Source organism: Metarhizium acridum, assembly GCF_019434415.1.
Source record: "Metarhizium acridum strain ARSEF 324 chromosome Unknown scaffold_555, whole genome shotgun sequence".
Classification (NCBI taxonomy): domain Eukaryota; kingdom Fungi; phylum Ascomycota; class Sordariomycetes; order Hypocreales; family Clavicipitaceae; genus Metarhizium; species Metarhizium acridum.
Window position 1 is genome coordinate 812,208 of NW_027094039.1, and position 21,780 is coordinate 833,987.

The window sequence follows — 21,780 nt, forward strand, 5'->3', positions numbered from 1 at the left end:
AGCTCACCTACAGCAAATCCACTTCTGGGCTGACGGGCAAGCCGTTATGTCAGGGCATTAGTAAAAGAAAAATATCGACGTACGGCGCTTCTTCTGTTTTGCAGGCTGAATAGATGGTGGCGAGGAGCGTCCCGCATGGAGTAGCATGGTGTTGGGACGAAGTGGGGGAATGAGGGTCGGTCAAACAGATTGTCCTTGTAAAGTTTATCCCGAGCAAAAGGAAGGTATAACTATTGCCTGACAGAGGGAAGGAACTAGGGGACTTGGGACACAAATATATAAGACGTCTCCTTGCCACATCCTTCAGGGAGAGCTTGCCATTATCACGCAATCAAACGCAATTTAATCAGCTGCTTCCGAGACCCAAATAAATAACAACCACCACAATTAAACACAGACTCTCAGTCACCATGTCATACACTCTTTACGACGGCTCCATCACCACTGCCCAGGATATTCTTATCTCCCTGAAGGCAATCCTCAAAAAGGCCGAGACTGCTCCTAACGCTGCCAGCCTCCCTGATGCCCGCATCCACGAGGACATGCTGCCCCTGAGCTTCCAGGTTCATGTTGTCTCGGATATTGCTCAAAAGACGGCGGCTCGCACCACTGGTGCCGAGCCGCAGAAGCTTGAGAATGACCTCAAGACCTTTGACGACTTTTACAAACGAATTGACCAGGTCCAGGAGCTTTTAACCAAGATTGACAAAGAAGTCGTCAACAAGCGAGTTGGCGAACTCGTCCCCATCGGCCTGGGACCTGGCAAGAATGTTGAGCTGCCCGGCCATGCCTATGTCACCGGCTATGCCATCCCTAACATGTTCTTCCACCTCGTCACCGCTTACGACATCCTGCGCAAGGAGGGCGTCCCTCTGGGAAAGATGGACTACCTCAACGCTTTCATCGGAAAGCACGTCTCTGAGTAAGCATCTGGAGACTAGCGCCAGGATTGTCTCTCTGTACGGGACCTCCAAAGCGGAGACAGCGTGTAAGGAGTGATGGAGCGAAATATACCCCCAGAATGCGTTGAAGATTACATGACAGATCTGGTTTTAGTCCATTGTGCTCCACGTTGAGTTCAAGGGATGTGGGATGGGTTGTTGAAAATAGGCTTAAGGAATAAAACCAATACAATTGATTCACCGTCCTGAATCCGGACCCACAGCCCACTACCTAAGTACCTAGGTACCTAGGTAGTATTTGTTAGTGACGTGTGATGCGCAGGATGGTAATCAGTACATGGCACCATCGAGTAGGGAGCGTGGAATAGCAATGGGTTAATGAAGACCAGTGTAGTGATGCCGGTCAATTGAATGTGGCCGAGAATTTCGTTTCCGCTCATTGTGCGCGCGAGAGATGGCTTGAACAATCAATGGTTGTCACGGAAAGTCGGAGCTCCGACGACCGACTCAAATGTCAAATGTACATAACTTACCTTCGCCAACACTTGTGCACTCAAGGCAACCTAGACTTGGCATCGCCACCACCCCAACACATAGCAAAGAGAGCCAGGCTCGTCACCTCACGACAAGTACGGATAGGTCCAGCAAACCGAGGACTGTCTAATAGACAGGACCGCGGCTATGTCTCCGTATCTTTGGGCCCTGCGCCTCGTCCAGGCCTTTGAGGTGTGACCAACCCGGACATGGCCCCAATGCAAATACTGACTGAGTTGACGTAGGATCGAATTATCGAAGCTGTATGCCGGCCGAGACAAGTGGAAAACCTGTGTAATCGTCTAATATGTGTGAATAGATCCTTCGGCAGCCCGGATTCCATCGCGCCGTCGGTCGCATCCATCGAACAATCCACGAACAAAGACATGGCCGGAACCCACACGAACCCCTAGCACCGGGAGAAGCGACAGGTACAGATATAACGCCTCTTTGCATAAAGCCCTGAGCTGCGAGGTCTCTAACGTGGTGTCAGCCGACCCCAACGCGACCGGACGAGGACAGTCTTTCTTGAGGCACTTTCTGGACGAAATAAAGAACCAGTTTCAAGGGAAGCCAACCGACTTGGCAAATAAAAAGCCACCGAAATAGATGACAATGGAGAGCCAGATATGGCGTGGACAGCGAAGCTAGCAATGATCTCAGAAGATACCAGAGTCAAGCAATGCACTCGGTGGTCAGCTTGAGGCTGCAATTTCCAGAAGGGCTCGTGCCTAGGAAGTAGAGGACCGAGAGAGGAGCGGCATGCTGCAGAAAATTCTTGGACCATTTCCTCGAGAACGGAAACCCATTTGACTCAGATGGCATCGTTCACATATCCCCAACGCTGATATCAACAGCACAGAACTCACAGTACATTCATCACGCCTCAGTCTCTGCAGTGCTAATGCCGCTGGGGCTGATCTGCCACACGGTTGATGTCGGTGTCGACATGCGCCCCGGCTTCCCCGCACTCAAAAGTGTCTGAACACGACTTTCCTGGACTGCCATTGGGAAATCTTAGAAGTCCTTTGGCTGACATTGGAAATGGTTGCTTAAGCGACTATCCTCTGAGGCAAATTATCTTTATCCTGTTCCGGGGAAGCTTTACGTCCTTGCTTAACACAGCGGAGGGGCTAGATACTTCAGCACATGTTTGTAATTTTATGCAAAAAACATTGGACAATTTTTGATCGATCAACGGCATTTCTTCCCTCCCTCAAGTTTCACCTTTCATTTCATCCAGCATGTCACCGATCGGCTTAGCCCTCATTGGTGGTGGTATCTTCATTAGAGAACGGCATCTAGTGAGGATGTTAACCGCCTTCAATGCGCTACCGTGTACTCACCAGCTTGATATTGTGTTAACCGGCCGCTCTGAAATGCAATAGCTTGTCTCAAAACCCTCTTGTCCAGATCCTTCCACTCAACCCAAGACACGGCCGGCCTACTTCCAGGGTCGACCACGGTCGACCTCTATTCGACAGATGCAGGAGTTGGCAAGACATATCACAATCTCCTACTCGGCTTCGATATACTCTGATTGGGCCAATATCGGTAGAGCGATGCTGACTGCTGCAACATCTTCGTGCAGACACGTCCTTGCAGTCCCATTGCCCCAAATATGGTAAGCGCCAGGAGACTTGTCGAGTTTGCCAAGAATACTATTTTATAGAGAAGAGCCATACTTGATATTGCTGAAAACCACCGTTTCTTTCTGCATCTCGTGTGCGCACAAGAGGATAGAACCAAGTTCGGCAAGTTGGAGCAATTCAGCGTCATGAGGTTGATGAACCGACCCGGAAAGTATCGCAACACATCTTGAAGGATGGAGCCTGAGTTTCAGGCCGGCTTTTTGCTTGATGCTAGTATTTGTTTCGCCGCGGAGACGAGGCTGTTTCTCCAGGGAGAATCTGTTGCGGAAACGGTCCATGCTTCGACAAGTCAGATTAGTGAGCATCTAGTGCCCATTAACACAGGATATGCCATTTTCAAGTTGAAGTCTGGAGTCTTGGGAAGTTTCCAGATATCAATGGGCTCTGCGTTTTGATTCGGCGCCTGTATAGCGGATGGGATATGTCAAGGGAGCAACTCATATTGTGGGCACCAAGGTCACAACTAAGGCATTTGGTGCCGAAGTAAGAGTCAGGGAATTGGCTTATACATATGGGGTAAGCGAGGAGGTTGCTGCCTGGGCAGAGACAGTGGCGAAAGGGGCAGCCTGATCCTCGCCAGTCGCCAGAACTGGCGCAAGGAGACTTGGAGTTCCTGGAAGGTATTCTGAAGAGCGCCGCACAGAAGTGGCCAGGAAGCAAAAGCTCGAGCTTCAGTAACTTGGATAACAGTCCCAAGGGCTTTATTCACTTTATTCAAGGGCAGGATTTGCCCTCGCCGCATATACTAAACCGCCAGGAGCCTCTGCTATGTGCCCGATACAATCCAACATCTCCTCCGCAGCATCCTCCCGCTTCTTATTCACTATACATAATTTGATCTTTCCTTTAGCAGCATGCTTGCACCTTTTATCCTTTCTCTTCCAACACCTCCCACAGTAATCCTATAAACCGCTTACAATACCAGCACAAGCCGCCCTTTTTCATCTTCCCACTGCACTTGTCACACCATGAACCTATCCCAAATGTTCCATCTTTGTGTCTAGTGTGGAGATTCTTATCTGGAGTGACTTGTACTCGTTCCGTACCGTGCTTACATGTTCTGCCCGAGCTTCCACATGGCTCGCAGTAGGTGAGGCCGTCTTCGCTGCATGCTTTACAGTGAAAGAGGATGTCGTCTGGAAGGATGCCGACTTCGCAACCTTGGCAGATTGTGTATTTGGACATGGGCATTTCTCTTGGCGGCCCGAGGGGAATCGGCTCGGGATGCCATGGATTCGGTGGAGGGGGAAGTGGAGGAATAGTGTTGTGTGTTGAGAGACCTGGCTGATATTGTCAGTGGAGTTGTCTGCTTTGCAGCGAAGGAGGAGGGGGAGGGGGAGGAGCCACAGTATATGATGGGGGTGGTTCTTGAAACCCTTCAGAACATGGATATAATGGCCCTTGAAGAGGTTGGTGTTCCTGATGGGATGTTGGTGGATGCGGGAAGTAGGGAGTCGGGGACATGGTAGAGTGATGCGAAGCTGGTCGAGATTGGGGTTGTGCAAGATTTGCATGCCTAGAAGCCGGCTGAAGGGAGCCGTTGCTGTCAAGCTCGATCAGCCACATAGCTTGTATGAATTCCTTCATGTCAGATCGTCCGTCCTTGTTCAGATCGCTCTTTTCCTAAATCCTTGATAATTGGGCCTTACTTAGACTGGACTGCCAAAAATGACGGAGGCTTCCATACCAGTAAGATAGAGCCTGCTTTCAATGTTTTCGTAGAAGACGTTTTGATATCGTGCTCTTGTCTCTGGTGGGATTCGTGTGGTTGGCGGAGGAGATGAAAGATTGTCCGGGAATGACTGCCTGATACCTCCCGACATCCCGCAGTTTTCGGCTCCTTGTGGTTCACCACTCCCCTAGAAGCCCTCTGATGAGATCAGGGGGTATATTCGGGGAAGTTCGTATATGTAACTAAGAGGCCCGAGGCAGATGTTATTTGCAAGAAGTGGTAATCCTTGTTCCAGGGACACAAGATAAAGGCTTTTCCCAACGAATCCCCGCTAGACTTTGCCTCTTTAAGATGCAACTTGACGGCATCGGACACCAGATGGTATTCTATGCCCTTGTCTTCATTCAATATGAAGCCGCCGTTGCTGCCGAAAAGAACGCTTCTAGCTTTTCGGCCCGACTGTCGGGATGAGGAATACGCATCGAGGTGGTCGTCTGCCATGTCGCGAAAGGCTCTCGAGAACCTCTTCCTAGGCGAGATTTGAACGCTGGAATCGGTAAAGCGGATGAACCAGCCTCCTTCTGGTGAGAACCAATGTGGTCTACTGAGGATGGGGGCTGTGCTGCGATGAGGAGATCGTGTCGATTTGATAATACTATGTCGACTGGTTGTCAGCTTGCGATACAGAGGACTTTTGTGTAGAAAGGTCAACTGGTATAACTGACATTCGCCCCCGGTGGTCATGACGGCATATGAGCCATCTGGAGAGGTTGAAATCCACGATATGAGAGTCCCTGCCTGCTTGTGATCTGCGTGGATATTCCCTAGCCTTTCCCACAGTTGTTGAAGTGGCCCGGGGAGATTTTTCCTGTATATATAGGCGCCAGCACCGACTTATGAATATTTTCGGCGTTGTATACAACGACGGTACTCACGAAAATGAAGATTGGCGGCTTCCTACGGCCCACGAATCTGGCGTGTGTATACAGAAACACAAGAACATGGTGGTATGTATGTTTTGCAAGAGTGCTTTCTCGCAAGTTGACTACATGAGAAAGATGTCGAGATTTCACCTTGAGTAAACAAGACTATGTATTTCTAGAAGTGTAGCGCTTCATGGCACTGAATCTATCATCTGATCCTTTTGGCATTCGGTGGGTACTAATCAAGGCTCACAGAGCGTCGCTTCGAATGTCAACCTCTCAACCTCTTTTTTTCCTATTTGGATATAATCATCACGCACATGACCTTGATGGCCCTGAAGTCGAAGCTTATCGGAGAGGTTTAGACTTTGCCTGCGTTTTTATTTTCCAAAGCGAGGTTGGCTTAGCCTTGTGGCTCTGGGGAGCAAGTCAGCCTGGCCCGCCGGCCTCGGAGCCACCGTGTGCTTCGGGAAGGACGTATCTGCGGTGAGAATTTGCCTGGATCAGGCTTACGTCGCCGATGTCCCCGGGACTGGTGGCCGCTCATGGGCGTCGAGGATCAACTACGGAGTAGACATTGCGGTGTTCTTTGGAGGCCACAACTGTGGGTTAGGAGGGACCATTTACCGCAATGAAGCCACGAAGAAAACCATTCAGAACGAGAAATGTAATTATAATCTCAGTGTCATGACTACTTTATTGCTGAGTTGGCGAATGTCATCGCTCCTTTTCGCATCAGGGCGCCTGGTGACAGGTTAAACTGCAGCACTGGCCAGCCGGTATATTGAGCAGCCAACCTGGAGTTATTAACGTAGTTAGCAAAGGCGGAACTAACCGCCGGGGAAAAAATCAAAAGCAAAAGTTGCGTGATCACCCAGCACGGCCATTCTTCGTCTCGCAAGCTGAAACCAGACTGAATGATCCCTTTTAAGCGCAAGAAGTAGAGCCATTAAACCCATGTGCCGGCTCAGTCGCCTGTGCGTTCTGAGGGAGAAGTCATCTGCGTTTGGATTCTGCTGGGCGTTAGTTGTGCTTCGTGAATTGGCCGTCTCCATTGCAGCCTGGCGCGTAATTGGATTTCAGTTGCGACACTCTTGTGCCAAGAAATGCGATCTGTTTGACTATTTGTTCAATCAAGAAACTCTTCGTAATTGTCATGTCGGTGGCATTACATACCGTTAGAAACAAGCCAAGATTCTTGAGGGCGTTTAGATTCTAGGGGTTGACTAACCGCAACTGACTCCTTGCCCTCCCTGCAGACGAGAGCCCTCTGGCATATACTGCCATTCAACAAATGAGGATTCAAAGATACAAAAGCGCACCCAAAAAATAGCAAACTGTGACAAAATCGTGGGACCGGGTAGATCGCGCATCCTCCCACACGAAGCGTTTCACAGCAATCTCCAAGCTCCATTTCGCGGCTTCGGACGACTCCGAGAGTGGCATTTCCAATGGCTGAACTCTTGCTACTTTGGGGCAAAGGCAAAACATGTGCTCTTTTAGTTCGGACGCACGCTGCGTATAGTGAGCACTTTAGGTTCTTTCTTCATGTCGTTTTTTGTAGCACAACGTGAGATGGAGGAGGAGATCAATACATAGACTAGTCAAATTGCCGTCAATCGCAATTATTTCGGGAAGCCAAGAGGAGAGGAGCCACAAGCGGTGATCATGGACGGCAACGGGGTCGCAACGGACGGCTCACCAGACGAGAAGATCTCAGGGCAAATATCCGATAAAAGCCCGTCGTATGTTACCGCCGAGTTAGTTTGGAGCATCACATGTTTGTCATGCCAGCATTTGCATTGGCCAAGAGCCCTTAGCCATCATGACTGCCCGGCTTCGGCTTGCATTTTAACAGGGCGACAAACTGCCGACATTTCCGATAGGCTTGAAAATTGTTGAAATGATTACAAGCCGGCAAGCTACATTTCAATGCATAGCACGCTATCCCTGAGACACGCATGTCACACTGACGTGACCATTTTGCTTAACCGGTCTGTACAGAGTGCTGCCGTAAGAGGCCAGCAGGCTGCCAAAATGGCTCCAGTTCAAGCTGTGTATGGAGACCAGGTGTGAGTAGGCCGATATGGCATCGAGTGGCGTTACTCAACCTGGGCCATGCTCGGACTGTTATTATGCTTATTTCAAAGCCAAAACTACTCCAGGCTAATATATATCCATATAGCTCGCCAAGGAAATCTAGATACCAGGGGTTGCTGGTCTTGTCTGGGGCTAAACAGGGAGAATCCCAGACGCCAAGTGATTAGTAGCTTCAGATACCCCATCCGAGAGATGCGTCGCCGCGCTAAAAAGAAGGCGTCTCGCAATCTGTAACTCTCTTGCCATGATTTCTCGAGCTCGACAGGATTGCACCAAACTTGTCTCTTAACTGCCGTTTGTCCCTGATAGGCTGTCCCATCCGCCACTCTGTGTTTTGCGGCGTCTGTGGCCGTGTACTCGGCCGGTCGGTGTGTCCGGACTCCGGAGGCGGAGCCGTGTCAACTTCCCAATTTGGAAGTTCGGCACGTCGTTGAACCCGGCTCCACCTCGGCCGTTCTTACGAGGAGAGCTCGACGATGACGGGTGATGAGACTCTTATCAAGTATGATAACGCATGTTGATATCACGCAGCACTTTCACGGAGTCCTCCATGCCGTTTTTGGCGATTCAGTGTGCGCCGAGGACACTTCGTACGGCTCTTGATACATGCCAATAAGCCATCATCGACTAGCCGGGTTGTTACATGTAGGCGAGGTTGGGTCGGAACGGCGTTGCTGCGGGTAATGTGTGCATGATCGCTGTATTTTTTTACTTCGAGCGTCGTATAGCTTCCGTACTTTGATATGCCTTGTACCCAATACATTTGAGTTCCTGTATGCTATTAAAACGGTCAAAATTCATGAACATTTCGAACCAGCATTGTGGTACAACAAAGAGCCGCTGACAAGACTTGTGCCTTGAGTTTCTCCCTCGGCGAAAGCTCATTACTGGCTACTGTCATTACCGCGAAACCACTGCATAACTATCCCTCTTTCAACTCCACCTTCGCACTCACACCCCTTGATCAACATACAAGGCGCTTGGCATAAGAGCTCCTTGTCCCTGGACGGGACACCTCTTGCCACCCCATAAAAGGAGAATTTACAGAGAAAACATCATTTTTTTTCAATGTCATTGACCTGAGGCTGAACGAGCCTAGCCGCGCGTATCTGTAAGTAGGCATAACCCTCCCAGGCCAGACGTTTCCTGCGCCGGCTTCTGCAGACCGGAAACATTTACATTTCGAACTATCGGTAGAGCCCTACGTCATGCCGGCCTGATTTAAACCGCTCCCCACATATGCTGTTGCCCCAATTTTGCTGATACTTGCTTGATTTGTTCTCTTTGCCGGGTCGGTCAAACAGGTTCGTGTCAGGCTGTCCTCTAACCTCAAACTCTGTGGCTTTTCCCCGGGGAAATATACAGAGTAAAAGCGCCAGCTTTCCCAGGTTGCCTTGACGAACAAAAGCCTTCAGTCTGACCGCACCTAAACGTAAGGCTTCAAGACAGCCTCTTTTCTGCGTTTCTTTTTATTTTTATTTTTGTTACCTTTCAACGCATGTTTTTCCAGCTAGTACTGCATAAGTCGAGATGGGAAGCCAATAACATGAGCTTTCAGCCTAAGAACACACTCTCAGTTCTTCCTCGGCGTTTACGCGTCTTTCTTTTCTTGGGGTCTCACTAGTGCTGGTCTTGACATTCGCAACGTTGATCCGTCTTTTTTCCCCCCTCCCTTCAATAGAGACTCCTTTCTTTGCTGGTCAAAGTGAAGAGTCATTGTACCTAGATTTCTGTCCATTTCGCATTCTCGAGCCTTTGCATTTTCCTTGCAATCATGCCGTCTCTTGACGTGAGAGAACTCAACATTGTGTTGGGGGTTCTAGGTGCGATATACCAAGCAGGGGGCGTTATTTTGCTGCTGACTATGTTGTCCAGGAACCTTTATTGTGCTCTACGGCCTTATATCTGTCAAAATCAAGGCCAGGTGGTACTTGGGTGAAGCACGTACGTCGAGCACACGATGGAACAAGAGCATGACCGTATCTGCTGACTAGGCGGACGCGCAGTTCCAGCTGTGGCAATTGGAGTCTTACTAGGTCCTATAGCCGCCAAGTTCATAAACAGTGAGAGATGGGGATCGAAAACTCCGGGACAGACTGAAGCCATTACTCTTGTATGTGAGGAAAAGAAACAGATACCGAGCACTTCACTATCCGAGGCAAGGATGAACGTGGCATCTAACAAGTGAACATTAGGGCGTGGCCAGAGTAATGATCGGTCTCCAACTGGTAATCGCCGGCTACCAACTCCCAGCCAAGTACAACCTTACCCCCTGGAAGGAAATGGCCATGTGTCTCCTGCCCATCATGACAATCATGTGGCTCTGCACAATTGTTTGCATGCTTGCGACTGTTCCAAAAATCACCCTACTCGCCGCCCTCGTCATCGGCTCCTGCGTCACTTGTACATTGTCTTTCTGTCGGTTGTGTATGGTGCCGTTGTAGGCTTTGCCGCCTGCAAAGGGGTCAAATTTGCCCTGAGACGGTGAGGAGGATTTGCCTATGCCTTACCCCCCCCCCCCCCGCTCTACCCCGTACTAACATACTATTGTAGCAAATGGATCGACGGAGAGTCGTATGTTCTCTTCCCAACTGCGCTTGGCATGTTCCTCGTCGGCACCTGCGGCGCCATCGGGACCGACGATCTCCTCGCCTGTTTCGTGGCCGGCAACGCCCTCAGCTGGGACGGAGACTACCTTGCCGAAACAGAGCGCCGCCACGACCAAGTCAACCCTTGCGTTGACGTGCTTCTCAACTTTGGCGGCTTCATGTACATTGGCACCATCATGCCCTGGGGCGAGTTCAACGACCCCGACGGCACAGGCCTCACCTATGGACGACTGATACTCCTCGGCTTCATGGCTCTCATCTTTCGCCGCACTCCCGCATCATGATCTCGTACAAACTCATGCCGGGAGTAGTTAAGGACTGGAAAGAAGCCCTGTTTATGGGATACTTTGGGCCCATTGGTGCCGGGGCTGTTTTCTACGCCGAGCACGGCCGCCATCTGTTCCCGGAGCTGGGCAAGGGCGACGAGCAAGAGACGAATTTGGCCAGGGCAATCGGCCCCGTCGTCTATTGGCTTGTCCTGTTTTCCATTGTCGTCCATGGCCTGTCCATTCCGGCACTCAACCTCATCTACACGTACATGGGGGTGAAGCCAATCCAGGAAGACGCCGTTGAGATCCGACGCATATCTATGCCCCAGGCGATGCCCAACAATGCCGTCGCCGGGGGCAGAGACCCATTATCGCCTATAATCGCTTCGGCCGGCCCGTTTTCGATCCCTCGGAGGTGCCCATGTCCACAGATGATGCCTTCACCAATCCTCGTCCGCTGTTCGCTGACGACACAAAGTTACGCGACAAGCTAGACTATGATAACATAGAAATGCAGAAACAGCTAGAGAGTAGACGCAAGATCCAACATCAGAGCCGGTTCGACCGATGACGTATGCCAAAGCGTCGTTTTTTGCTCGTGTTTTGAATTCTTGTTTTGGCACCTGCGGATGGGTTGTGTTGATGATGCGCTTGGCGTTGTTTGACAGCAACCTTAGTCATTACTGCATAGAATCGATAAAGATGAAGAAGATATAATAACTCACTTAGTCGCTCGTTATGCCTCATGTTCACCCTACGAAGTTGGGAATTAGTGACCTTGCCACAACAAGGTAAGACCGGGATATGACGGCGAAGCACATTATAAGCCGAGAGGACTACTCTCTTTTCTTCCATATTGCTATGAGTGGCATTTTATTTCCTGAGTAAAAAGAAGAAGAAAAAAAATCCAGTATTTCTCCCAACCGTTGCATGCCCGAGCGCCATACACAGTTTTTTTCCCCTTGTACTACCAAAAAAGACCCATTCCCATGATCATCACTCTATGCACACACGATGAAGAAAATAGAATGACGGAGCTAATTAATTGTAAACTGCCCCCAATCCCCCCAATTAAGTGGTAAGCCGATATCTAGGTTTGCTTCCAAAACATCTTCTACAGCTTCCAAGTTGAAGCTGGGGTCGATATGCCCAAAGACGTCCTGGCCCGAGATAGCGTCAATCAGTGAAAAGTCGACCGCATTGTCCATGCCGACGGCGGATGTAATACCAGCTGTACTCCAAGGCAGCATCTCGGTCTGCCGGACATTTTGGGACTGCACCCCGGCCGATGTTGATCTGGACCTGGCATCTGGCGGGACAGGGCTAGCATCCTTCGTTGTCAAGCTCGTGGCAGCACGCTCCATCTCCTTGAGTACTCGTTCGCCTAGACCAGCGACTACGTTTGCGCTCCAGAAATGGTCGCCGTATTTTCGCAACATTTCACAGTTCCGCTTAAACGAGCTCATGGCCCGGGCTCGGAACATGGCAAGCCGGCTATGTCTCATCTTCCTATACTCGACGCTCAGAGCTAGTGAAATAGCGTACGGAATGAACGGCATGGGACTCAAGTGATCCCGGGGAACAGCACAGGCGATGCGCTCAGCTGCAAGGGACCGACGTGCGTTTGCAGACGGCGGCGGTAGTGTCGAGGCGGCGGGCACTGTTCCGGGGCGAGGTAATCTGCACGACAGAATTATGACGGCGTGGTAGAACGTCTCGATGGTTGCTATGGCGCGTGTGAGATGGGCTAGAAGTAGAAATCTAATGGGGAGGATACCGACCAATGAGGGAGGATGGCACCTTGAGCGCATCCGCATCGACAATCATTGCCTCCAAGACGGGGAGATCGATGTAGGCAATTTTCTCGAGACCAGATGCTTCTGCACTCGGTCCTGGGCGGTACAGTTCCACAACTTGGTCTAGCCACTGAATAACTGATAAAAACAGTCGGAAACACGGTGGTCGTTTTCTGATGCAAGCTTCCAGATCAGCGCCGATGTCACGCTCGTGAATCAGACACGGTCTGCCGTACTCGGCGGCGTTAATGCGGTCCAGGGCCCATGCACAGCAAAACAAGTTTTCGAGGTCGTCGCAATTTGGCGCGTCGTATCTTAGCAAGTGTAAACCAAGAGTCTGTATATGGTGAATGGCACGGCCGCCCAGTTGTGCGGGTAGGTCAGACTCCTCGGCACAGGTTGGCTGCGTATACAAAGAAAGCATTATCAAGGCCTGGATATGCAAAACTCGATCTGTAATGAGGCTTGTTTCCAGTATGGCTCGCACAGATGAGGACAGGGACTGGGAAAAGTCTTGGGGTGACAGTAGACCAGGCCCGCGGTTCTGTAGCCGGTAATGCTCGGTGAGTTCCGGGTCAGCAGCAGCAGCGAGGCAAACAAGTTGGCGTAGGACTATGTTGCACGGGTGGTCGAGGTTGTTGTCGATGTCTGCGATAGGGATGACTGGAAATATGGGATGGACTTTTTGGATATAGACATTCTTTAGGCGTGCAAAGTCCTCGGGCGGCGGGAGGCAGGACAGGCAGTGTTCCCGAACAAATGGCAGCAAGAACCGATCCATCAACGGAGGAGGTCGAGAGGTAATGAATTGAGACGACTGTCCGGTGCCCCCAAATGCACCAGACGACAGCCAGATGCCCACATCTCCTTTTTGTGACGAGGCTCTGGCAGAAACGGAAGCGGTGGCTTCCAGAAACATGCCCTCGGGGTTAAGGTCACCCACAAAACGGGAAGACCGCTGCTTGAGATCATCGGTTTGCGATGGCGTAGCAACAGAGGCCCGGTGGCTCGAGTATGGAGACTGAGTAGTATGCAAAGCAGGCGCAGTATGTGATGTGTTGTTTACGGTGCCATTCTCATGCATCATGGCTGCAGTTCTCATCCGCGGCGTAACAACCGACGCGCCCGTAGACGGCCTTGGAGCCCATAGTCAGCAAGGGGATGAGAGATGAGACAAACGCATGGGAATCAGACTTACGAGGCTTGCGAGGGCGACGAGTCCTGCCCTCTGTGCTCTTCCGAGGCGGACTCCTCCTGAGCATGAGCATCGTCGGCATGGATGCATCGTCGCTGCCATGCGCAACAAGCCGGGATTGGTTAGCCAATGCTCAAACAGGCAACTAGACGGCCAAGGTCGGACCGGGAAGACTCAGGAAAAGCAGAGCACCAACCTTCTTACGCCGACATGCCGCGCAGGCCTGCTGGACTTGCTTGCGCTTGACGGGCAATCCTCCACGGCTGGGATCTGACGCCACGAACTTGACTTTTCGCGCCGGGGGAGGCGCAGAGCTGGTTGTTGGAGCGGCCGACATGGTGGCATGGCATGGACGAGACCCTTTCTCAGCGTCGTGTCCGTCTTTGGCCGGTATGTGAGCTCATTGTGTCACCAGAGAAGGCGAGGCCAGCGGGCGGCAGAATTCAACTTGGCGTTTAAGTCCCAGGTCGAGTCGGCAGTGGTGATGCTTCACCGTTTTGGATTCTGGTTTCTGGACCACGCGTGGTCTGATGCTCGAGACAGGCGCAAGCCGCGTCAACTAGCACATGCATGTGCAGCTTTCGCTCACTCGTCCGGGACCAGTCGTGACCGGTTGATTTGACCGTTCTGAGCAATCCTGCAATATGACTGACTTCCCAGTCACCGATTCGTTCATCCGGACAAGCAGCTCACAATGTTTGATGTGGGTTCACCGTCCATCCAGAGCCTAGGCACACCATACCATTTAACCTGTGGCTGGGAGGGGTGCGAGCACGTGGCTTGAAAGCACGCCGAAGCTGGAGCGGAAGGCGTAGAGTGCTCCAGTGGCGGCAGGTGGGCGTCGCATTCCAAGTGAGGTAACGGACCCACTTTTCTGCGATACCTAGCAGCTACCAGTTGACCTCTTTAATAGCGGGGTCAGCTGAGATAATAAGATGTAGCTCTTTGTAAATCCGGAAATTTCAGGTACCTTTATTATCATATTATTTCTTCATAAAGTCATATCCTTTTAATGTAATGATTTTTATTGGCTTGAATCCTGGTCAGTTACAAAAAAGGACCTTAGCACACTCAAAGGGATAGCTCTATCGATAAGAGCAACCTGATCACGTGCATGAGTCGCTGGTTCAACTATCAATCAAAGATCAATCAAGGTACAGCTTTTTCACAACGCAGCATCTAACGTTTGCAACAAACTGGGTACGATAATCTGGACTCCTCACACCCCATAGCTGCGCTCAATTCACCGTGTCACAACAGGCATAGAGCTGCGCAAGCCATCTGCGGCTGCAACTATTCGCAATGGCTACCACTTCTAACATGTTCCTCTATTCGCTGACAATCCAGCCACCAACGAGTGTCACGCAAGCCATCATCGGCCAATTTTCTGGGACAAAAGAGCAACAGATTGTGACAGCTTCTGGGCCACGATTGAATCTCTATCGCCCGGACATAAATTCGGGGAAGATTATAAAATTGCTGTCTCATGATGTCTTTGGTATCATCAGATCCATCGCTGCCTTCCGCCTCGCTGGTAGCTCAAAAGGTACGTTACACGCTGACTGATATTACCGAACGTTGTAGTGATGGAGTGTTTAGCGACAGAAAGATATTTTTGTGCATTATGGGTCCGACACTGATACAGTTTTTTGTAACCAGACTACATTATCCTCGCTTCCGATTCGGGCCGGATCGCCATTGTCGAGTACGCGCCGACGAAGAACTCATTCTCTCGTATCCATCTGGCAACATTTGGAAAATCAGGTGTACGCCGTGTTATCCCAGGTCAATATCTTGCCGCCGACCCAAAGGGTCGTGCTTGTCTGATTGCCTCTATCGAAAAGAACAAGCTGGTTTATGTCCTTAATCGCAACGCTGAGGCCGAGCTCACTATATCATCGCCACTGGAGGCTCATAAGCACGGTATTCTCGTCTTCTCTGTTGTATCCCTCGATGTCGGCTATGCCAATCCTGTATTTGCGGCTCTCGAAGCGGATTACACCGAGGCGGAACAAGATGATTCAGCAGAGGTGGAAATACAGCTCGTATATTATGAACTGGATCTTGGATTAAACCATGTTGTCCGCAAGTGGTCTGAAGTTGTTGACCCAACGTCGTCTTTGCTCTTCCAGGTCCCTGGTGGGAGCGACGGTCCGAGTGGTGTCTTGGTATGTGGAGAAGAAAACGTCACATATAGGCATTCAAACCAAGAAGCATTCCGCGTTCCAATTCCAAGACGTCGAGGCGCTACCGAGGATCCTCAACGAAGGCGCATAATAGTATCGGGAGTTATGCATAAACTCAAAGGGAGTACCAGCGCATTCTTTTTTCTGCTTCAGACCGATGATGGAGATTTATTCAAGGTGACACTTGATATGGCAGAGGATGCCGATGGAAATTTAACAGGCGAGGTTACCCGTATTAAAATCAAGTATTTGATACGATTCCGGTTTCTAATAGTATTTGTATTATGAAGAGTGGCTTTCTTTTCACTGCTGGTGAATTCGGTAATTATCAATTCTACCAGTTTGAAAAACTGGGTGATGATGATGACGAGACCGAGTTTACCAGCGATGACTTTCCTACTGATTACCAGGCATCCTATCATCCTGTTTACTTCCACCCGCGGCCACTTGAAAACTTAACTTTGGTTGAAAGTGTAAGTTCAATGGCTCCACTCATGGACTGCAAAATAGTAACTCAAGCTGGAGAGGATATCCCGCAAATATACGCTGCTTGTGGAAATGGCGCAAGAAGTACACTCCGGATTTTGAGGCATGGGCTGGAAGTTAACGAGCTTGTTGCGTCAGAGTTGCCAGGTACTCCATCGGCGGTTTGGACCACCAAGCTTACGCAAAGTGACGACTACGATGCGTATATTATTCTTACCTTCTTGCACGACACTATGGTTTTGAGTGTCGGGGAGACAGTAACTCAAGTGACTGATTCGGGATTCATCACAACTGTGGCAACGCTTGCGGTGCAACAAATCGGCAAGAACAGTCTCTTCCAAGTTTACTCGAAAGGGATTCGTCATATCCAAAGCGGACAGTTTACCGAATGGCCAGTTCCTCAGCATCGTACTATTGTTGCTGCTGCGACAAATGAGCGGCAAGTGGCCATTGCTCTAAGCTCAGGGGAGATTGTCTACTTTGAGGTAGATGAAGACGGATCTCTTGCGGAGTTTGACGAACGAAAAGAGATAGGAAGCGTTACATCTCTCGGTTTGGGCCCCGTGCCTGAAGGTCGACTACGAAGTCCTTTTCTGGCTGTTGGATGTGACGATTGCACTGTTCGAATACTAAGTTTGGAGCCCGAATCAACTCTCGAAAGTAAGTCCATTCAAGCTCTAACAGCAGCTCCATCCGCGCTTTGTATAACGTATATGCAAGACTCTTCCTCGGGCGGCTCTACATTGTACCTCCATGTTGGCCTTAATTCTGGGGTCTACTTGCGAACTGTATTGGATGAAGTCACGGGAGACTTGAGCGACACACGGCTCCGATTTCTTGGTCCAAAGCCTATAAAACTTTTCCCTGTTGCACTTCACAACCAGCGATGTATCTTGGCGCTTAGCACCACCTCCTGGATAGCACACATAGATCCAATCATGGGCGGGTTTTTAGTCACGCCCCTTTCATACCATGAACTTGAATGGGCCTGGAATTTCACGAGTGAACAGTGCGAGGAAGGCATCGTTGGAATCCACAAGGATCATCTCTAGTACGTTATTCCATGTGTACCACCCTTGGCTACTCCGGGCATCGTTTCGGTCATATTCCAGTTTGGAAGTGAACCAGCAATGAAGCAGTTGTTTTGAGGTGTAGAGACTAATTATCCGATACTACAGCATCTTCTCTGTTGAAAAATTACAAGATTCGTTTATTCAAAAATTTGTGCCTCTTGCGTACACTCCGCGACAACTTGTCAAGCATCCGGATCAGCCTTACTTATACACCATAGAGTCTGAAAACAACACTTTGGACCCATCACTTTGTGCACAACTATTAGCTGATACAAATGTCACCAACGGTGATGCTAAGCACCTACCACCCGGCGACTTTGGCCTCCCAAGAGGGAAAGGAAGATGGGCGTCTTGCGTTAGTATCATTAATCCTGTTGCAGATGCCCCGAGTGTGCTTGACAGGGTACACTTGGAAGGGAACGAAGCGGGTGTCAGTGCAGCAGTCGTGCCATTCACAAGCCAGGATGGCGAAAGCTTCCTGATTATCGGCACTGGCAAAGACATGATTGTCAACCCAAGACAGTCCTCCGAAGGTTTTATACACGTCTATCGTTTTCATGATGATGGCAGAAGCTTGGAATTTATCCATAAAACCAAGGTCGAAGAGCCACCTACGGCACTCCTGTCCTTTCACGGCCGACTGCTCGCTGGAATCGGCAAGACTCTGAGAATTTACGACCTAGGCATGAGGCAATTGCTCCGAAAGGCGCAAGCAGACATTTCGCCGCAGCATATTGTCTCCTTACAATCCCAAGGTTTCCGAATTGTTGTTGGCGACGTGCAGCACGGCGTGACCATGGTGGTTTACAATCCCGTCTCAAATAAACTCTTGCCTTTTGTGGACGATACAATCGCTCGTTGGACGACTTGTTTAGCTATGGCAGATTACGAATCCGTGGCAGGCGGCGATAAGTTCGGAAATATATGGATCGTACGATGCCCCGATAAAGCTAGCGCCGAGGCTGATGAGCCTGGGTCAGACGTGCAACTTAGCAATGGTCAAAGTTATCTTCATGGCGCCGCTCATAGGCTTCAACTGATGGCACACATGTTTGTCCAAGATATACCGACAAGCATCTGCAAGACTAGCTTGGTGGTTGGCGGGCAGGATGTTTTGCTATGGAGTGGATTGCAGGGGACCATTGGGGTACTCATCCCCCTTGTCACCAGAGAAACGGCCGATTTCTTTCAGACTTTGGAGATGCACATGCGCAACGAAGATCCGCCTCTTGCTGGCCGTGACCACTTGATGTACCGAGGATATCACGTCCCTGTAAAAGGTGTCATAGACGGAGACTTGTGTGAACGCTTTTCACTCCTATCTCGGGAAAAGAAGCAAATGATTGCTGGAGAGCTCGACCGTTCCGTTAGGGAGGTGGAAAGAAGGATTTCCGTAAGTTGTACCATCGATTTTACAGTCTGAGTTACTGACGCAGAGAACAGGACGTCCGAATCCGCTCCGTCTTCTGATTGAGCAGTAGAGTTGCCACACAGACGGGTACGTCATTCAAGTCATATCATACTGTGACACTGGTAGTACCTGAGTGCTCCAACACAATAGGACAGACATGCCATGTTGTTCAATGTAGCGGAAGAGGAGGCCCTGTCATTCATTGTACGGGCTCCACATGAGCTGATTGCTCTTTCACCAAGGGCTCCGAACATTTAGACAGCAGAGCATGGACGCAGAATTAGATCCGTGACATTTCAGAACGAACCCCTTCCCATGTCACTACGCGCATGTTGTGTGGTGATTGACATCAGCTCCGACCAAGATGATCCATGATGACCTTGCCGTAAGTGAATGTGTGGTTTTTTTAACCGTTGCATGATGGAATATACTGTGGACGTTGGTTGTTCTAGCTACCGGCCCATAGTAGACGACTCGACGGAATGCGCTAGAAATCAAATTTCGTGGACGGTCAAAAGGGCGAAAAATACTCCAAGCTTGTAACTGAAGAATGATGAATCATTCTGCATCGGTAGTTTTGTTTTTGGAGAATCCTTGATAGCAATCTCAAACTCCCGTGAAACAACGGGTAGGTGTTGGCATTGGCAAACAACCGGCGCTGGACAACAGGCGACAACAGCTTAATTTGTCAAATTGTGTCTCATGAAGAACACGAAATTTCACTGCCCTTTGGTTTGTAGGGAGATTTGGAAATTTCGACGGTCATGTGCAGGCCAGTCGCTCATTGTGAAGAGAGCGCGACTTGGGAGTCTGTCGGTGCAATCGACTCTGACTGTTGTCAAAAAGTGGAAGATGTGCACTATGAATCATGTCGCCACTGATGCACCGTTTGGATTACACTTGGGCGTATTTTGCCTGAAGCTCTTCTTTTGCAGTGGCTAGCTGTTGCCGTCAAAAGCACATGAGGCGTGTGACGCAAACCGAGCTGGAGACCTTTTTTGCTCGCCCCCCCCCCCCCCCCAATTGCTTTCTCTATACGAACATGCACCGAAGGAATGGCATTTAATAAAGCTTGTCCCCCGAGAGAGTTCTTCCCGGCTTCTCATGCGCATTGTCTCCGATAGACATCCCCTGGCCTGTCTCCCATGGAGAACCGCAACATGGTGACTGGCAGCATCCCGCTTGAGGCCTTTGGCCCTCCTCCGGAATATGAAAGCAGACTGAAGAGAAATGCGACGGGGCCTGTTCATAATCATTACTATACTCAGCCTCGGGAGGTTCCTTGGTATCGTCGAAAACGATTCTTTTACCCTGCGGTAGGACTCTCGGTGTTCATCGTAATCACTTGTGCGGTCGTTCTTGGGGTGGTACTCAAGTTGGAGTCTGCCAGGAAATCTGACACGACGGGCGATGACGATATCTCGTCGACAACAGCTCTTACTAGTCAAACACAGCCGATTTCTCTTGGTGCGTCGTCAACTACCCGTCGTAACTCGACACAGCATACAGTGACTGCTGTGTTATCAACACCAAGCACACAATATACTCCCACTTCGACTACGACAGAAGCTCAAGAGACGGCTACGCCATTTATCATGTCGGACAAGTCTCAGCTGGCATCACTGCTCGTTAGGAAAGAAGGAGACTCTGGCCAGGAGCGCAGACTACTGGTCTTCCAAGAAGACACTGGCCATCTTCTTATTACCGAATGGGTGAACAGGACAGTCACCCACTTTAGAATCAACGAGAAGCTGGAATCATCGGCTCCGGAACCCAAGCCAGGCACTCCTCTTGCTATGGAAGCCGATCGAACGGGGTCAGTCCACCTGTTTTACTTGAGCCAGACCAATCTTATTTCCCAGGTCTCCGAGGCGGAATCCGGAATATGGAAACCAGGGGAGGTGACGGACGAGCGCGGCAGTATTCGAACATCCTCATCGTCGGGTCTATCCGCGGCATGGCACAAGGGGAGGAGAACGCCAGATCTACTCGTTTTGGCATATGACAATCCCTCGCAGGAATTGCAACTCGCCATCGCAGACAACCCGGTCGACCGGAACGCTTGGTACATAGCCAACGTCACCTCCGTTTTCGCGGAATCGGTGCCAGGCCAATCGAACATGCCTTGCTACTCACTTGCAGGCGACTGGTATGACAAGAGATCCAAGTCTGGCGACGAAGAGCCTCCAACTCTTCTGATTGGGGTCGTCGACAAAAACACGGTGGTTCCTTGGGACTGCACCATTGACTTTTGGCCACCGCCAGATGTTCAAGTCCAGTGTAAAAAGGCCGAAAGGGCATTCGCCGGTAAGTAATGTTGGTTGGACTGCACGATAAGAAGAAAAATTTGGACTTACGGTGAGCCTTAGATGCCAAAGGCGACGGACTTGGCTTGAGCCCACTACCTAGGCAACTCCTTTGGGTCCGTCATCCTCGACAACCTGATGAGCAGGACGACTCGACGGATGGATACGATTTTACCCTTCTATCCACTGACGGCTCTAACGTCGTTCGTGAAAATTTGGTCGGGGGAAGTAGAGTACGGAATACAAGTCTGGGCTTTATGGCGAAATCTCCCATCACAGCAATGTCAGCCACATCAGAGGGGCTGGTATTTTTATCCCTGGGAAAGGAGCTCCAGCTGTATAAAAAAATTGGCCCCAGGTGGGAAAGTTCCGGGTTGGCCGGGCTGCACGATGGCCTGCAGGCGTAGAGCGAGACGAGTGTGGAGAAGGTTACAATGACAGCCGGACGCGACAGTGAATATCTGGCGGCTCACTTGATTCACGGTGATGAAGGCGGCCGTTGCACAGGCAACGACGTGAATAGTTGGAATACTATGGTTTTCCCTGTTCGCACACGACCAAGGCCATTAATTTATTCATACAGATTCGCACCAAGAAGCCGACAATATAAAAAAGACATAGCAGGCCAACCGTGGCGCGGGTCTCTCGCGACTGGCGACCCGATGG

At 50.3% G+C, this 21,780-nt stretch overlaps 6 protein-coding genes across 8 annotated transcripts; 5 read left to right on the forward strand and 1 right to left on the reverse strand.

Moving 5' to 3' along the window:
• Positions 1–410: 410 nt before the first annotated feature.
• J3458_018954 (uncharacterized protein) lies at positions 411–926 on the forward strand (the record flags this gene model as incomplete). The annotated part of the gene is made up of 1 exon (XM_007810083.1): positions 411–926. One exon carries the CDS (start codon positions 411–413, stop codon positions 924–926), a length of 516 nt encoding a protein of 171 aa, XP_007808274.1.
• A 9,458-nt stretch (positions 927–10,384) lies between these two features.
• On the forward strand, positions 10,385–11,209 carry J3458_018955 (uncharacterized protein). The gene has a single exon (XM_066121330.1). It carries the CDS (start codon positions 10,673–10,675, stop codon positions 11,153–11,155), a length of 483 nt encoding a protein of 160 aa, XP_065973685.1. The 5' UTR covers positions 10,385–10,672; the 3' UTR covers positions 11,156–11,209.
• Positions 11,210–11,392: 183 nt separating this feature from the next.
• On the reverse strand, positions 11,393–14,351 carry J3458_018956 (uncharacterized protein). 3 transcript variants are annotated; one of them, XM_007810085.2, is made up of 4 exons: positions 13,849–14,351; positions 13,656–13,747; positions 12,443–13,593; positions 11,393–12,387 (listed from the first exon to the last, which is right to left on the reverse strand). In XM_007810085.2, exons 1-4 carry the CDS (start codon positions 13,987–13,989, stop codon positions 11,699–11,701), a joined length of 2,073 nt encoding a protein of 690 aa, XP_007808276.1. In that variant the 5' UTR covers positions 13,990–14,351; the 3' UTR covers positions 11,393–11,698. The 3 variants fall into 3 exon arrangements, with proteins under 3 accessions (XP_007808276.1, XP_065973687.1, XP_065973686.1); XM_066121332.1 differs by having other exon boundaries at positions 11,393–13,593; XM_066121331.1 differs by lacking the exon at positions 13,849–14,351 and having other exon boundaries at positions 12,443–13,821.
• Positions 14,352–14,954: 603 nt separating this feature from the next.
• On the forward strand, positions 14,955–16,126 carry RSE1_4 (pre-mRNA-splicing factor rse1; the record flags this gene model as incomplete). The annotated part of the gene is made up of 2 exons (XM_007810086.2): positions 14,955–15,198; positions 15,312–16,126. 2 exons carry the CDS (start codon positions 14,955–14,957, stop codon positions 16,124–16,126), a joined length of 1,059 nt encoding a protein of 352 aa, XP_007808277.2.
• A 431-nt stretch (positions 16,127–16,557) lies between these two features.
• On the forward strand, positions 16,558–18,820 carry RSE1_5 (pre-mRNA-splicing factor rse1; the record flags this gene model as incomplete). Its single annotated transcript, XM_066121333.1, has 3 exons — positions 16,558–16,984; positions 17,045–17,375; positions 17,503–18,820. 3 exons carry the CDS (start codon positions 16,558–16,560, stop codon positions 18,818–18,820), a joined length of 2,076 nt encoding a protein of 691 aa, XP_065973688.1.
• Positions 18,821–19,953: 1,133 nt separating this feature from the next.
• On the forward strand, positions 19,954–21,521 carry J3458_018959 (uncharacterized protein; the record flags this gene model as incomplete). Its single annotated transcript, XM_066121334.1, has 2 exons — positions 19,954–21,115; positions 21,178–21,521. 2 exons carry the CDS (start codon positions 19,954–19,956, stop codon positions 21,519–21,521), a joined length of 1,506 nt encoding a protein of 501 aa, XP_065973689.1.
• Positions 21,522–21,780: the final 259 nt, after the last annotated feature.

Excerpts from the sequence above, each read along its gene's own strand:
- J3458_018955 (XM_066121330.1), top strand. The coding sequence starts at position 10,673 with ATGATCTCGTACAAACTCATGCCGGGAGTAGTTAAGGACTGGAAAGAA.
- J3458_018956 (XM_007810085.2), bottom strand. The coding sequence starts at position 13,989 with ATGTCGGCCGCTCCAACAACCAGCTCTGCGCCTCCCCCGGCGCGAAAA. Across the intron at positions 13,748-13,848 it reads CGGCATGTCGGCGTAAGAAG|CGACGATGCATCCATGCCGA; the intron begins GTTGGTGCTCTG and ends TGCGCATGGCAG. Across the intron at positions 13,594-13,655 it reads TCGTCGCCCTCGCAAGCCTC|GCCGTCTACGGGCGCGTCGG; the intron begins GTAAGTCTGATT and ends ATGGGCTCCAAG.